Here is a 17,890-nt window from a genome sequence, read left to right as displayed (position 1 = left end):
TGAAGACTATGAAAATTTTAACTGAGTAAATGTTTCAAAGAAAAATAGTAGTGAATTTTCATGGTTTGGACTGAAAAGGTAAAAGAAGATGAAATCATCACTTTTGTTACTTACCACAGGTTTTTCAATGTTGAAAGAGCATGGCTGTATTCTGTATTTCGTATTGTGTTCTGAAAGTGAGAAAAAAAAACAGTTCAAACAAAATAATATATTGACACGAACAAGAGAAAAGAGTTATGTCTGTTATCACACTACAAATATATCATCACTATGAAAACTACTAAGACCTAATTATACTTTATAATATTTAAAACAGAACCCGGCCAAAATATGTATTAAATTCTAAGGATATTTATAAATTATTTAAGTAAAACCAGACAAACTAAGAAGAGTTGAAATTTGCAATTTTTTCTTAGAAAACAACTAGAAAAACATTCAAGGAATTATTATTATTATTATCATTTCATGTGTAGTTGTGTGTGTGTGTTGTTAGGAATTTAATCTGGGGCTTTTGGCATACTATACACGCACTTCACCATTGAGATACATTCTAGCGTTCTTTATGATTTTAAAAGGCAGCCTAATTATGAGTTCTGCATATACTATTTGGACTTCAAAGGTAGAATAAAAGTCCCAGTTTGCTGCAACATATGTAAACCCGAAGGACATTACACTAACTGAAATAAGGTAAGCCCAGAAAAACAAATATATCATGATCTCACTTGCATGTAGAATTTAGTAACATTGAAAGAAACATCAGAGAATAGGAGCAGTGTGGAAGAATATGGGTACTTGCTGATCAAAGGAAATAAAATTTCATATTGGAGGAATAGGTTTTGAGAGCTATTTCATGGTAGGGTGACTCTAGTCAATATAAGGTATATTTCAATATAATGAACATACATTTAAAATGCTTCATCATAAAAAAAGAAAAAATAAAAACCCACCCTAATTGGTAAGTGAGAAGATGGATGTTAGTTAGCTTCATTTACTACTTCCACATTATATTTATATATTACATATATAAGTATGTGTCAAATTGTCACATTGTACTTTATAAATGTAGGCTTATTATTTGTCAACTAATAATAAATTTAAAACAAATTATAAAAATGTAGGTGCAGCTGTAATGAGGTAAAGAAGAAGCAGAAACAGAGAATGGCACTTTAATATTTAAAATGGGCTGGTGAGGTGACATGTGAGTAAAGGTGATTTTCACCCAGCACTATACCTGAGTTTGAACTGGGGATCTGCATGTTTGAAACAAGAAAACAAATCCCCACAAGTTGCCCTCTGATCTCCTCATTCACACATATACAAAGGCTAAATAAATAATTATATGTAATAGACATTTATTTAAAAACACGTTGAGAGTACTTATCGGCAACAAAATTGGATTCCTGGATTTACCTTTCAGTGCTGAATTTGATGACTGAATTTTCTGTTTTCCACCTGAATTCTGCTTATTGTCTCCACTTCCCATATTATTTTCTCTCTTTCCATGAGTTTTTTCAGTATAAGACCAGGTATTGTTGGAAATGCTGGCAGAACCGGAAGGTCTGAGAGCCTTATTAATTGAAGAGGAGGTATGAGCCTTTTCCGAGGTGAAAGCATTGCAAGCAGCTTTGGAAGCATAGCTTGGAATACTATCAGTAGTTGATGATTTGTGAGTTCCATCAGAGGTGACTGGATTGTAACTACTCCTGGAAGGACCTGGAGCACTGTTCATGACGTCAGAGCAAAAAGTGGTATTTGAGGTAGAAGTGCTAGGGGCATGATCAGAAGAACTAGTGATTTTGTTGTCAGTGTGAGTGCCTGGAGCTGTATCCACAGTGTAAGGAAAGAGAGTAGCAGAAGTACCAGGCATGTCTACAGCTTTGTTCAGAAGCAAAGGGGCATCATTAAACAGGGAGCTGGTTTTATGTTCATCAAATTGGCGATCTCTCATTTTCTTCTTTGAATATTCTCCCATCTTAACAGTCTTTTCATCAAACTGGTTATGATTTACTCTTTCATGAGGATAGGTTTCTAAAAGAGATCATGTGATAATGTTCAGTCATCATAATTATTATATTCTCTTAAATTCTTTCTTTCACCTAACCATCAAAAGATCACTGATAAATAATCATGCTTTACTTTAAAAGTTTTTCTTACTTTGCTTCAATCTAAATATTCAGTATTTATGTATATGTTCTGTGTATATCTATTTATGGTATAAGGATAGGCACAAAAAATTACCTGAGCAAATACATTATTTTCCTAGTAACTTCACTTTCAAATCTTAAGGTCTTATGATGATTGTGATGACAGTCTTCCAGTGTCTCTTATATTCTCAATAGATAACATTAATAGTCAAGATTTTTATGATTTTCCAATCTAATTTTATAGACCAGTCAGGAAAAATATATATCACAAATTACATGCTATATAGAAACAAAACAAATATTTATAAAAATTCGGTTTAATGAGTATTTTTTACCTAGGTCATAAACTTTAAGCATTTATAAGCATTTTACCTGTAAATTATCATCAGTCCTAAGATATATGCATGATATGCAATCATTCATGGAAATGTTATCATCCTCTGCTTTTTTCCACTTTAATAACTGTCCAAATCTGTTTGCTTTTAACAAACTGAAAATTTTGTATTTTTTCCACTTTTGTAAAATTTTCTCTTTTGACTGGCACATATTCATTGCATGTAGTGATATGCATCACAAAAACATCTTCGGAAAAGTATATCACATACTTTGCCCATATTTCCCCCTTACCCTCCTATTTCTTTCCCCTCCCCTCCTGTTCTTTTCTGTTTGGTTGTTTTTTGTTTGTTTGTTTTTTTTGTTTTTTTGTTTTTTGAGATAGTTGTTGTCATCATCATCATCATCTTACTCCTCCTCTTCTTGAGCCAAAAAAATCACATATATCCAAGGCAGGCCTCAAACTCTAGCAGATGAATCCTCTTCCTTCCATATTGAGAATGCTGACATTACAGGCATGTGCCACCATGTCTAATTTCATGTGGTACTGGGGATGGAACCCAGGGCTTTGTGAATGCCACACAAGTACTCTGCTAACTGAACAGCATTCTCAATTCCCAGACAGACTCACTTGTACTTCCATATCACATATGAATTTATATCTCAACCAGTGACAATGCTTTGCATTTAAGAAAAGTATATACTGCAGCTGGAGAAATCTCATAGTGGTTAAGACCTCTGGGTGCTCTTGGAGAGGATCTGGGTTCAATTCCCAGCCCCGACAGGGCAGCTAACTACTGTCTAACTTCAGTTCCAGGGGGATCTGATGCCCTCTTCTGTTTTCCGCAGGTACTGCACACACACGGTGTACAGATGTACATTTCAGGCAAACACTTCATACCAATAAAAAATAAAATTGCAATAGAAGAAAAGTATGTATTACCAAGATGTTCCTGGTAGATAAATGGTGGTGGTGGTGGTAGCATTGGCAGCGGCGGTAGTGGTGGAGGTGGCGGCATTTGCTGCGGAACAGATTCTTGGATGTAAGTTATTGGAAAGTCCCCTTGAGCTGGGGAGTACAAAAGTTGAGGGGCTGATGGGTATGTGAGCGGTGGTGCTGCTGTGAAGGGTTGTTGCGCAGGAGCTACCACAGGCATCTGATAGTCAAGTGTCTGAGGCATAACGATGATTTTTTGAATTCCATTTTCTTCCACTACCTAAAATGGAATCATATGTACATATTAAAATCCGTAGAAATCACTACGTTTTAGAAATAGATCATATGCTGTTAATTTAGAAACCTAAAGCATCACAGACCAATAGTCAAGAGGTAAGATCATTCATTTTTTTCCCCCCAAGTAGCTTGATTTCTTTTGAGACAGTGTCTCACTATGAAATTTTCAGACTATGCAGACCAGGCTGACTTGAACTCACAGAGATCTACTGGCTTCTGCCTGCTGAGTACTGGTATTAAAAATATGTTCCGTCATGTGTTGCTATAGCTAGCTTTCTTTTTTTTTAAAGGTAATTTCTTATGAATTTCAAAACCTTAAAGTACAACATATAATTTAAAAATATCCTTCCTAATCTTTACTTACTCAATGCTTCCTAATTGGAAACTACTGTTAATATCTTATGAACACTCCTGAAATTTCCTTCTTTTTATTATATCACAACAGCATTATTCTACTATTCCACACTTTCTTATTTTATTTAGTAATATACCTTTGAAGACTTTTCTGTATAGATTTATGATCTGCCACCTTTTTGTATTTAATTTGGAGACAGGGTCTCACTGTGTAGCACTGGCTGTCCTGGAACTCACTGTGTAAAGATCTGCCTGCTTCTGCCTCCTGAGTGTTGAGATTAAAGGCACTTAGGTTTATAGTGCATCATTATCTGCATATATTATTCACTCACTCAATTATAGTTATCGGATTTATTTTTAAACCTCTTTGTGATTATGAACAACACTGTAAAAAAATACTGTATGTACGTTTTCATAATGTAACATTCCAAAGTTGTAAACATGTCTGTCTTATAAATTCTTTAAAGTGGATTGCTGAGTGCAGACATCTGTACACTCATATTTTCACTAGGTGTTTTCTTTTTAACAAGTAAATAATTTCAGAGTTGAAGTACATTATATTATCATGTTTAGCATCTTCTGCATCTATACGACTATGCAATATCAACCCAATTTGTCATGAAAACAAAGGCTATAAGGAGAATAACAAAACATTTTCTCAGGTACTATATTTCCAAGGCCATTGAATATTTTATTAATTCCAGTAGAAGTTTTATCTGGCTATCATTTGAAGTGCACAATAACTATTTGAGGAATTTTAAAAGTTTTCTTAGGCTTTTAAGAATGAGATACTACTGAGTTGAAAATACTAACTGATTTTAAGGACTAAAGATTATACATTACCAGAAGCCATACTATAAGAATTGTAATGGCATTTAAGGTGGATGGATAGACTCTTCAAAGTAATGGAAGATTATTAAATATTAAGTGATCCAAACTCAGTAAGAAATCAGGTATCATTTATGAGGCAATCTAAGGGAGGTTTGGTTAAAGTCAAACACTTGAAATAATTACAGTTAAAGCTTTAGTTAAAAACAAAATTTAAAGAAATGATAACAGTAAAGTATCTATTATCATATAGTGACACAGTAAAAAAAAAAAAAGTTAAGTGATGAACATTTAAACACCAAACAAAAAGCACAGTAACATACGTGAGTTATGTAACCAGGAGGAACGTAGACTGGTGGCAAATTATTGGCTGGCACTATCAGAGGCGTGTCTGCGGGTCCTAAGAGAATTATTAACAAATGTTAGACAAAGTCCATTACAGAATACACTGAACTTTGCTGGGAACCAGCACGAAGATTTAACAATAACCATTCGGAAAGGGTATTTCTGTGTATTCACAAAGCCTTTTGCTGAAGTATAGTTGAATCCATGAAAACTTATTTCCTTCAGTGGAATATAATCAAGAGATACAATGAGTAGTGGGTAAAATATATGTTTTAAAAATATTGGCAAGTTCACTGTAATGAAAATGAATTATCAGCTTTCTGGTAATGTTCTCCCACTTAGCATGGTGGCCTAAAGTTTTACTTTGTGTCATAAAATAATTTCTTGCAGTGATATTGCCTAATAAAAATGAAAGGAATTGTTATATTAGGTCTTCCTTTGAATAATATCAAGGAGAATACATACATATGTATATAATAACAATTCATGAAAAAGAGGCCATGAATATTAAAGAGAGCAAGAAGGGGTATATGGGATAGTGTGGAGAGAGTAAAGGGAAAGGAGAGAATGATATAATTATAGTATAACTTCAAAATGAAAGGAATCATTAAAAAAAGTGAAACAGGAGCCCAGATGGATCACTCAGTGGTTAAGAGCACTGGCTAATCTTCCAGAGAGCCTGGCTTCAATTCCGGGCTCCCACAGTTAGTTCATAACTCTTTGTTAACTCAAGTTCCAGGGCATCTGACGATCCCTCTCTCCTCCACATTGGTGAACAGACATATATGCATGCAAAACAATCATACACATAAAATAAAAAGAAGTAAATCCTCGAAAAATAGAGCAAATAGTTTTTAGGAAATGACTTACTAAAAAGAAGAACGTATGCATTGATGCACTTTTCTATCACATATTCTTAATATCTCAAACATATTTGCATAACAGCTGAAAGTTACTACAATGCAGATACTGATTTGTCATCATTCTTTGGATTATTTGAAATATTATATTTAGTATTTATTTCAAATAGTGCATTAGTTTTAAGGCCCTAGAATGGTCATCTGTGTGAGTTCATGATAAACATTCCATACCAACTATTTAAAATCTATTATTAGATGATATTTTCAGAAACGCTGGAGACACAAGTGCAGAGACAAAAAGCCCAACAAAATAAAAACAGAAATTCCCCACACTTTAACAATCTGACTGGGCAACTGCAACCTTACCTCAGTGACTTGAGATGTCTTATATGAACATTAGACTCTAATTTCTTTTAAAAATGATTTAGGTTTATTTTATGTGTATAAGTGTTTATATGTATGTATGTCGACCATGTGTTTTCTTGTGCCTGCAGAGTCCAGAAAAGGGTGATGAATCTACTGGAATTGGAGTTACAAACGGTTGTAAGCTGTCTTGTGGGTGCTAGGAACTATACTTGGGTCCTCTGCAAGAGCAAGAAGACCTCTTCACTTCTTAACAAGAAACTTCCAATGAACCGTACCCCAAATGATCAATGTCAAGAAAATGGATGCTACTTAATGAAATGTGTTACTTAACAAAATAGAGATGCTTACACGCTTATCCAGTTACAGACCCACAGAAATGGCATGAGATAAGACTAAATAACTTTCCTGTAAGAGAACTTTCATTCTTTTCAAGGGGTGAATCTTTCTCTGAAGAATTTTTTGCTGTGTTTCTGTCTCTGCAGTATATTTTCCTTTTTGGTAATTTCACATATACATATACATATACATACACATATACTGTGTGTTGGTCATATATATCCTTCCCTCTCCCTCTCTCTCTCTCTAGTTCTTCTCACCCTTCCATTTCTTATTTCACCCTCTTAATTTTTTAATATAATCCACTAAGTCCAATTAATTCTGCCTGTGTGTGTGTGTGTGTGTGTGTGTGTGTTCCACGCACTGAGGCATGGGCAATCTAATGGAAGTCCTCCCACAAAGAGAAATGGCCCACCCTCAATAGTCATCAACTGCCATTACTCCTCAGAAAGGGGTGGAGCATGGAAGCTGCACCCCCCTCCATGCTGGAATTTAACTCTCTTGATCTTTTGAAGGTCTTTTTCAAAAACCACAGCTGCTGAATTCATGTGTACAGCAACCATGTCAAGTCCAGAGGCCGGCCTTTCAGAAGCAAACCTCTCCATCCTCTGGCTCTTACGTTCTTTCTCATCGTACCTCCAAGATTATTCCCTGAACTTTTTGTTGTTGTTTTATGAGTATGTGTGTGTGCACAGGTGCATTCATGTGTGTGTGTTTTGATATAGATGATCTATCTACTTCTGAGGGGTCAAAATTGCTCATTCTCAGCATTTTGAAAAGTTAGAAAGTCTCTGCATTAACCATGACCAGGCTCTGCAGTAAGAAGCTTCCCCCAGCCAGGGTTGAGAGCAGCACAAGTCTGTCATTCCTGGAGTTAGAGATTTTACTGTAGTTTCTTTAATATTTCCTTATCTGTTCTCGTCTGGTAAATACATTTACCATGGTGCCTTTGGCTTGCTACTGTTCTTTCTAATACAACATTTTGGTGGCTGGAAGGGTACCCATTCTTGCCTCTTTGGACCTTTCTCCAGTCTGGTGATTATGATAGTCAGCCAAGTAAGCTTGGGGCATTTTCAATGAGCTCCAATGTCTTCTGAGCTAAGACTCTCAACTAATTATCACTCATCAAGAAATTCCTTCTGGTTTCTGTGGAAAAACTTACTTTTTGCTTGCAACTTAAAGACTCTGGTCGAAGCTATTCTTTTTTTCCCCTTTCTTTCTCTTCCTATTATTATTGTTGTTATTATTATTGTTTTTACTGGTTTTTCTTTTTTTTCTATAATTTTATTTTTCTCATTAGTTACATTTTGTTAATTCTGTATCCCAGCTGTATCCCTCATTCCCTCCCCAATCCCACCCTCCCTCCCTCATCTCCTCCCTGCCCCTTTCCAAGTCCACTGATAGGGGAGGACCTCCTCCCCTTTCATATGACTCCCTTTTGTCAGGTATTTTCAGGACTGGCTGCAAAGTCCTCCTCTGTGGCCTAACAGTACTGCTCCTCCCTTGGGAGGTGGGGAGGCCAAAGAGCCTGTTCTGGTTTTTCAAGACAGAGTTTCTCTCTGTAGCCTTGGCTGTCCTGGACTCTGTAGTGTTGGCTGACCTTACACCACTGTGCCTGGCTCAAAGCTATTCTTTGGTGGGAACTGAAGGCAGCAGAAAAGGAAGGAAATCCATTATAAATCTGTAAGGTTAAGAAGCCATTCTGAACATGTGTTGTGGCCGGCAGCTTGTCCAGATTTAATTCCCACATAGTGAGGACTCCTCCTTCTTTTGTCTGTCTCCTTTTCTCTGTCCCAGTGTTTGCTACTGCTTTTCAAAACAGAAATACCCACCAGTTTTTTTTTTTTTTTAACTGCTCCAGGACCACGAGTCCTCTCTTTTTCCTCAGAACTGTTTTGTGGTCACGCTTGGTCTGTGAGATTTCCTTTCAATGTTAATCTATCCTGATAAAATTGTCTCTAACTTCTAAAAAACAGAAGGGTCTCTGCTCTCAGAGGATGCTCCAGCTTAGAGCATTCCTCAGACTGGTCAGTATGGTGACAGTGATCTTACCTCTGACTACAGGGGTAGTTCACTGCCCTCAAGAAATATTCTCTGGGTGAACAATGCAACTTGTGTCAGACTCATGCAATGGCTCTCATATCCTTATACTTTTTCTTACTGAACACTTGGTTGTGGTCTTAAAAACTGGTCTAAATTTGATTCTCACTCTTAAAAAGAAAAAAAAAATCTTATTTTCTTTTGTAAAAAAAAATTGGCTCTTGTTTGGAGAAATAGTGGATATAACCTAGAACTCCTGCTCAGATATAGCCCATGGTAGCTGAGTATCCAAGTGGGTTTCCCTAGTAAGGGGAACAGTGACTACTTCTGACATGAACCCTATGGCGAGCTCTTTGACCCCCTCCCCCCCGAGGGAGGAGCAACCTTGCTAGACCCCAGAAGAGGACATTGCAGCCAGTCCTGATGAGACCTGATAAGCTAGGGTCAGATGGAAGGGGAGGAGGACCCCTATCAGTGGACTTAGAAAGGGGCAGGGAGGAGATGAGGGAGGGAGGGTGGGTGAGATCGAGAGAGAATGAGAGAGGGGGCTATAGCTGGGATACAAAGTAAATAACCTGTGATTAATATAAAAAATAAAAAAATGTAAAAAAAAAATTTGGCCCTTATACACACTCCTAGCTCAAGAATGCCTGCCACCTCATGGCATATTAAGCTATAACTACAATCTATATTTAGATCTATTTTGTTCTAATTTATCAAAAGACTCTGAGGTCCCCTATATCTAAGTCTTAATGGCTTAATGATCTTCAGTTGTGAGAGAGATGCCTTAGGTGCCTTACACAATTTCATGACCTCTACAATTAGTTCTGGGGGACGATCTTGAGAAGTCTTTATTTATCTTTATTTACCAAAGGCTGTGCTCAGTCTGGTTAGTTAGGCCAGGGTTATGGTGTGGTGTAGCTCCACTGGCCATCTCAGGGCACTAAAATGGAAACTTACGAGGAAAGTTTTGCCAAGACAGTATCTTGTTTATTAGAAAATTTTGAAAAGGGTCATTATCGAACTTAATAACTATAACACCTTGTGGGAGACAGCACAGGGATGCTCCCAATCTAGGCTCATTGAAACCATGTAGAAGCACACTAATCTGGCTGTATGTCAGAAAGCCAAGACAACCTGGCTATACATTTTACAAGCAAAATCTCTCCAGACATTAGATAAAAGCGTAAAGGAATCCTAAACTCTTGCTTCACTTTATTAGACACGGCCTTCAGGATCTTTAATAACCACAATTGTCTTATTCTCGCTTATCTCAGGAAACTCTCGAGCGCCATCTAGTGGCCACCCTGTTTATTCACAAGGAACTAACTCATTTATGGGCCAAAGGACTCTTTCCTGCCGTTGCTGTTGCTAGCAAGGACATTTTAGCTATGAGTTCTGAAAGTTACTGGGCTATACACTTCCTTCAGGACACGTCCAATCTAAAAAGTACAGGCCAATTGGAGGCAAAAAGTACCTCTCTTCCTTGTGAGGGAAGGCTCAACCTCCGCCCAAAGAACCCACCCTCAGATCAAACCTAAAACAAAACAAAACAAAACAAAACAAAACAAAAAAAAACCCAGTAACTTGCCCATGATTTTGTGAGAGAACAAAAACGCGACACAGAGGCAATCTCCATTCCAGCACCATCCTCTCCTGTCATTAAATTCCAGTTTGAATAGTCCCTCCTTCCTGTGGCTAGCAGTGCCAATTTCTCGTAGTCAGCTTCCCTAACTTCATACCACTAATGCCATTCCTAAGACTCTTAGGTTAGCCATGTCTATTACCTGCCCAACCCGACCTCGGCCACTTCCACAGCTCTGATAAGAGAAGTTTGCTCTCTCGCCTTCTCTGATGAGAGACCTTCTTAGGTTTACTTCAACATAAACCTTTCCTCACTGTTGTGGAACCACCTCTTCAGAGTCAGCATCTTCTTGCAACCCAGGAAGCATCTGACAGTGGCAGCTTATCCTGGGGGGGAGTCCTTGGCTTTCACCCTGTTCTCCTTCACACCTTTTTTTTTTTTTTTTTCAGTCTTAGCTTCAGATGGCATGAAGGCCAATCTTTTGGCCGTTTTATAGAAGTGTGGCATCCTGGTCAGGGGGTTATTCCCTGCTGGACATCCCAAACAATATGCAGAATTTAGCCTTCTCCAACCCACTCCAGCTACTGGGTAATCCACTAGGCTGGTGCTCTCTCTTTCTCTTTTCTTTCTCTCTCCTCTCTTTTCTCTTTCCTCCTCTCATTCTCTCCTCTCTTTTTCTCTCCCTTTATCTTCCCCTCTCTCCATCACATCCTCTTATATTCCCTTCTTTAGCATTTCTGGCATTGTGGAGTCTTCTGGCTCTGTACTTATAAGAGTTCAGTGATCCCTTCTGTCTGCTGCTGTCTTAAGGTGACTAGGAGATTGGTCCCTCGGGTACTGCCCAGATTGAGAGGTCAAGGAATTATTTACTGGGATGCCTGGCCACCCACCCCCTTTTTGAGACAGGGATTCTCTGTGTAGCCTTGGGTGTTCTGGAACTTGTTCTGTAGATCAGGCTGGCCTCAAACTCAGAAACCACCTGCCTCTGCTTCCCTAAGTGCTTGGATTACAGGTGTGGGACACCACTGCCCAGCTGCCATTTTTTTTTAACCTCTACAGGAAATGTCCCACAGTTCACTGACAACATTACAGGGCCACTTGTCAGGGGCCTTCAGAACACCCTGAGCTCTCCTCACCACCATGAGTTTCCAAACTTCCTTCACACCTTCAGTATCTCCTCTTAGGGGCTTTTTGTCTAACTTCTCTAAAGGGAGTGAGATCTGATCCAGTAAATGGCCTGGTGGTGATGTAAATTGGACAACACCTCTCTGTGGTCTGAATGGGACATCTGACTTGGCCAATTCTCAGGTCACTCTAGGACTAGAACCAGAAAGTCACAGGAAGCTCCTCACAAGGCTGCCTCCCGTTGGCTTTTCCTGTGTTAAACCTACTCTTCTACCCATATTCTTCTCTTGAGAGAGACCACACCCTTCTCTCTCCCTTGGAGATTCCACCCTTAGAGCTGCTGCTGATCCTCCTCCAAACCATCTCCCACCTGGTGCCTCTACCTGCTGCTCTGGAGCCTGGTGACTTGCTCACTGAACATGGCCCCTAGATAAAAAAGTGGCGGACACTTCTGTTGTCCTCCTCCTCACTGCTTTTCCAACTATAAGAAATACTTTTTGTCACTGGCATGAAAGCCTCCGCATATCATACCCACCCTTCGTCTGCTCTTCTAGGACATAACTCTTATGCACTCATTTCTCAAATTACCCCACAGTCCATTTCCTTTACTCTGAAGGGACTTGCTTCATAAATTTGGATCCACCACAGTCTCTCTTAGCTGTCAAATTATTAACTTATCCTCCTGTGCTAGCTGAACCTGAGGTTGACTCCTTCCCATCCTTCAATCCTGTTCTTGTCTCTAAAGTCAACCCTATTACATAGGATACAAACCACCCAACAATCTGCTCATTTCCCTCAGATGTCCTTCTTGATATATCTTAAATCTGCAGTACCTATTTTCCCCTGCTGGGCTTCAGGGACTCAAACCCATCACGTCTCACCTCTTTGTGAATATCTCCATGCCCACAAACCCACCACCACCAACGTGCCCGTCCTTATTGTTTGAAAGCCCAGTGTTCCTACCACCTTGTGCAAGACCTCTGACAAGGCAACTGTCTCCTAGTTCCCATTCACCCACGTATCTCCCCAACCTTCTAGCATTTTCTCTCAGATCCCCCAGACATCAACTCCCCTTTCAGTTTTGGACCTCAAAGTTGCCTTCATCACCATTATCCGGCAGTCAAATCTTAAAACCATTCTGCCTTCACTTGGACTGACCCTGACTCTAACTTTTCCCAGCAACTTACCCAAATGGTTCTCTGCAGGGATTCTGAGAGAGCTCCTACCATTTTGGGAAAGTTCTTCAGTGTCAGTCAGCCTCTCTTCCTTCGTTTCTCCCGTCTTTCTCTCCAACTCTCCCTCTTTCTCCTCCCAAATAGTCTCCATTTCCCACAGCTTTCTTCTCCAAGTAGATAGACCTGCTGCACAGTCAATTACCTTTCATAAGGCAGAGAGACCTCCTTTCAGTCCTGTGTCACAGAGGCTGTAGGTCTCCAACGTTGCTATTCTCTCTCAACCTTTATATGCTCCATTCAAAGATGACCTCATAGTCATCTGGCTTCCACTCCAGACACGCACAAAGGTTTATAACCCCGAGGCAGGCCCTCAGGAACTCCTGCCCTGGGGCTCCCCAACTGCTCCCAACCTTTTCCAACCTTCAACTGTGCAGTGCTCATAATCACAACCAGTAGGACACTCTAGCCTGTTGCTCAGTTCTCTAAACAAATTAAACTGTATCTCAGAGCTGCCCCCTTCTATCCCACAGTTCTCGGAAATGACATTCTGTTCAGCTCCAGAGTCTTCAGACTTACTTTCCTTCAATCTATGTTTTCTCTGCCACCCGTGGGCAACATGATTAGCTTTCTGGCACTCTCCTCCACTTCCTCCTTTTGTTCCCCATCTTGTCACATTACCTTCCTTTTCAGCCCTGGCATCCACTGAACTGTAGCCACTCTGCTCTCTCTAAAAATACAGGTAACATCTTTTGTGTAGCCCAAATACCACATAATTGTTCCAATATAATAGATGAGGCCCCTAAGGTTGTGTACCACTTCCCATTCCCGGACCTCTGGATAGGTCCATTGATGGTAGTTTTCTCAAGGTATCTCCTTATCCAGTTAGCTATGATAACAGTCTTAGAGGGGTAACATGACGATCTTGACTGCTTCCCTCTATGGGTGGCAGAGGCAACTCCCCTCTTTTTTCAGACTACTTTTCGGCAGGCAGAGCTCATTGAACTCCCTAGGGGGTCCTAAACCTAGCAAGAAATACCAGTTAGCATCTACATACATTTTAAATATACCTATAACACCATTCATTCAAACTCCAAAACTTGGAGAGAATAATGTTTCCTCGCTTCAAAGGGCACCTTGTCATTAATGGGAAACTTATCCCCTGTTTCCTTGAAGCAGCCCCATTACCAAAAGATTCCACTTTGGCAAAATGACTACCTAAACCCTGGGCCTGCTAGCTGTCCAAGGACCAGAATGTGCCCCACTATCTTTCTCACCTGACTATATTACTTATCTTCTCTCCCTTTCAAACTTATCTTACCATACCAGCAGAATACTTCAGATCCACCAAAGCCAACTTTTGAGAACCCTACTGTGTCTTAACAACCTAGTAATTTCTTCCTGATCTTTTATTCCTCCAAGAGAGCCACTCCTAGTTTACAGGTCAACCACTTCCTCCTCTGAAATGTCCTAGGTACACACGTTCATCTCAGCTCTCTTAAGAAAGAATTCTTACAGGATCTCTGTAAACAGTGCAACATCTGTCAAAGGTTCTCTCCTTAAGCTAACATTAGGCCCCCATCTTTTCCAACTCATCTACTTATGGTTGAACTCATGCCTCTCTCCTGTAAGATGCACCAAATTCTTCCTGGCAGTACTTTCAAAGGTTGGGTGGAGGTATTTCTCACTTCTAACAAATGTGCCTCATTGCATCCTCTGGGATACTAAGAGAAATTGTTCCTCACTTTGGGTACTAGATCCCCATTCAACTTGACAATGGCTCTGAAATTATTATCAATGGACCGGCTATGTCCTAAACATTTCTGGAAGTTTCTACGATCCTTAACATAACCAGCTCATTGGGAAAGGACAAAGAGCAATGGCACCTACAAAACAGTCTAGCCTGCTTCTCCCTTTAGTTAAACAGGGACTGGATTTCTTTACTCAAACTTCATGATCTTCCTTGTAACCCTCCCATTCCCAACCCTTCTGAGTTAATGTGTAGGCACCTCATTTTGCCTACACATCCTTCTAATTTGAACACATCAAAAGACCCTCTTGCATATTGAATGGCAGAGAAACACTTAAAGAAATGCTCAACGTCCTTAGTCAGCAGGGAAATGCAAATCCAGTGACCCTGAGATTTCACCTTACACCCATCAGAATGGCTAAGATGAGTAACTCAAGTGACAACACATGCTGGAGAGGATGTGGAGAAAGGGGAAACCTCCTCCACTGCTGGTGGGAATGTAACCTTGTATAACCACTTTGGAAATCAATCAGACACTTTCTCAGACAATTAGGAATAGTACTACCTCACGACCTAGCTATACCACTCCAAAATATGCTCAAGTACACAACAAGGACATTTGCTCAACCATGTTTGTAGCAGCTTTATTTTTAATAGCCAGAAGCTGGAAACAACCCAGATGCCCCTCAACTGAGGAATGGATGCAGAAATTATGGTACATTTACACAATGGACTACTATTTAGCAATTAAAAATAAGGAAATCATGAAATTTGCAGACAAATAGTGGGAACTAGAAAAGATCATCTTGAATGAGGTATCCCAGAAACTGAAAGACACACATGGTATGTACTCACTTATAAGTGGTTATTAGCCATATAATATAGGATAAACATAATAAAATCTATTCACCTAATCAAGAAGGAGGACCCTGGGTAAGATGATCAATGATCAATCTTCATTCAGAAAGGCAAAAGAGATAGATATCGGAAGAGAGAGAAAACAGGGAACAGGACAGGAGCCTACCACAGAGGGCCTTTGAAAGATACCCAGCAGGGTATCAAGACAGATGCTGACACTCATACCCAAATTTTGAGCAGAGTTCAGGGAATCTTATGAAAGAAGTGGAGATAGACAAAATTGGAGGGGACAGGAGTTACACAAGGAGAGCAACAGGACCAAAATATCTGGGCCCAGCAGTCTTTGCAAAGACTGATACTCCAACCAAGGGCCATATGGAAATAACTTAGAACGCCTGCACAAGCTCATTCTAACCATCCTTGCATGCCCAAATGTCAAGATTGTTTCTATTGGTACCACTTCTCCTCCATAACAAATGTTCCCTTTGACCCTGGGGACTTGAACACACTAGTTACTAAATACTATTCCACCTGCACAGGACCTGCCTTGATGTGCCTCATCTGCATCCTAGAGGACATGAACTAATGCATCCTCCCCTGTCTACCACTTTAACTCTGCACCCTTTCTTTCTCTTTTTCCTCCCTCTCAGACAGGGGCCTGGGTCTTTACCTGATACCTAAACCAGACTGTCTTATTCATTATGAACCCCCTCAAGTCCTTTAATGATTCCATCAACTCCTCTTGTTGGATCTGCCTTCACTTGCCTCAGGTAACTAAAAAAGGCTTTACTGACTTCTGTCAACTGGCTGACTTGCTTTAGAACCAGAACTCCACCATGCCTGACAGGACATTGCTGGATCTGAGTACACACATGCAAGATGGCTGGGATGGAGGTGAAGATTTCTGCAAAAAGACTACCATAATTAGTTTCCAGAGATTACTCACTTGCCTATAACCCCCTCAGCATCTTTTCACTGGCAACAATAAAGGCCTTTGCTTAGCCTACCAAACCCCCTCGATGCAACTCCTGACCGTAATCCCTCATTTCATTTTGTTGATTGTTGACAGCTTACAACCTGGTCTCTGCAACCTTTACCCTAACCACTCTTTCCCCAACTCACAACATTAACCTGCCTCTCCCTGCTCAATCTGAAGCACTCCTTAGAACTGAAAACAACCTCCATTTATCAGCCAGAAGCCAAAACTCAGATCCACTGTCTACAAAGGAAGAGACTGGCTTTCTGATCCCTTCCTTGTGTTTGACTTTCCACATCCTGTAGTTTTCTTCTAACCCTTCCTATCCCCCAATGCATCTCTTACTCGCTATTAAATTCGTACCCATAGTTTCTCTGAACTCCTGTTCTGAAAAAAAAAATATTTTCAACTTAACCTAGGAAGTGTCCTCTTCAGATTGTCATGCCACCCTATGTAACCTGTCACAGCCTTAGCCTTTGGACACTCCATCTCCCTCTGGCACACATACGCTTAACACCAAATATGGACACTCAGGGAAGCTCTTTCAGACATGCTGCTTTGACCTTGTCACTGCCTGACATACACCACTGGAATCTTTTGCATTTGCAGCTCCCAGGCATACATGTGTCTTCCTGTTAATTAGATAAGTGTATGTACTCTTACCTTCCTCTACCCCACAATCTAACTTTTCCCTCCTGACACACAAATCCCAACCCATATCTTGACCCCTGCTAGGATACACTGGGCTGTGAAGATGATCTTCCTGTTAGTAATCTTGGGGGGTTCTCATGAAAATGGATACAGGAACTTCCATCCTGTGAGCAACCTTTCGCCAGTTAACCCTTCTTTGCAAACAAGTATTAGGAATCTCAAAGATGCTGCACATGGGCTCCTGACAGTTCGGGACCAGAACTCTTTCCCAACTGCTGTTGTCACACAGGATCTCGGTTTCTGCAGGCCTTCCTTAGGGGTGTATGTGTACTTCTGAGTGATTGGGGCTACTTCTTTATCAGGAAGTCAACCCTGGTAGAGATGGAGCACAAAGGTAAGGGATAGAGCCACTGCCCCTCTGCAGGACCCCAGCTCATGGTTGGCATCTTCATTGTCCTAGCTGTTTCCTTTAGCTGCCCCATTTCACCTTCATCATCCTGGGCTCCTCTGCCTCCTTTCCTCACTACCCTCTTCCAGAACTTTTGGTTCACAGGATTACTTGAATTTTTCCTAGAGAAGTGAAATCACAAGAACACCTCAAAGCTGCCCTCTTCTTTCAGACCCTGGGCTCCTAGGACCACCCTCCTCCCTAGCAGAAAGTACCGTTAGAGACTTGGTTGCCTGTCTTCCTACTGATGTATGAGTGACAAGGTTCCTGACTTGAGTGACAAGATTCATGATCCTCTTATTTTGAAGGCAGTTCCATTTCATGAACTAACAATTTCAGCTTCCTGAAACCAGACTTTAGCAGAATACACCATTCCTGCACACCCCAATTTAACCATGAATACCATTTCATTGATCCCATAACCTATTCTGATCATCCAGGAAAATCTCAAGCCCCACCACTTGTAACCCCTTTCTAAGACTAAG

At 40.2% G+C, this 17,890-nt stretch overlaps 1 protein-coding gene across 1 annotated transcript in view; it reads right to left on the bottom strand.

Moving 5' to 3' along the window:
* LOC110542913 (fibronectin type III domain containing protein 3C1-like) overlaps window positions 1–17,890 on the bottom strand; it is a 55,475-nt gene that overhangs the window by 24,452 nt on the left and 13,133 nt on the right. Inside the window, exons 4-7 of the mRNA XM_060374627.1 lie at window positions 5,217–5,293; window positions 3,421–3,694; window positions 1,411–2,028; window positions 115–170 (exon numbers count right to left, since the gene is read on the bottom strand). Coding sequence (XP_060230610.1) covers window positions 115–170; window positions 1,411–2,028; window positions 3,421–3,694; window positions 5,217–5,293 — 1,025 coding nt within the window. The remainder of the gene's footprint in view (window positions 1–114; window positions 171–1,410; window positions 2,029–3,420; window positions 3,695–5,216; window positions 5,294–17,890) is intronic.

The sequence above is a fragment of the Meriones unguiculatus genome, chromosome X, assembly GCF_030254825.1.
Source record: "Meriones unguiculatus strain TT.TT164.6M chromosome X, Bangor_MerUng_6.1, whole genome shotgun sequence".
Lineage (NCBI taxonomy): Eukaryota > Metazoa > Chordata > Mammalia > Rodentia > Muridae > Meriones > Meriones unguiculatus.
The sequence above is the reverse complement of the archived record's forward strand: the minus strand, read 5'-3'. Positions and strand labels throughout refer to the sequence as shown.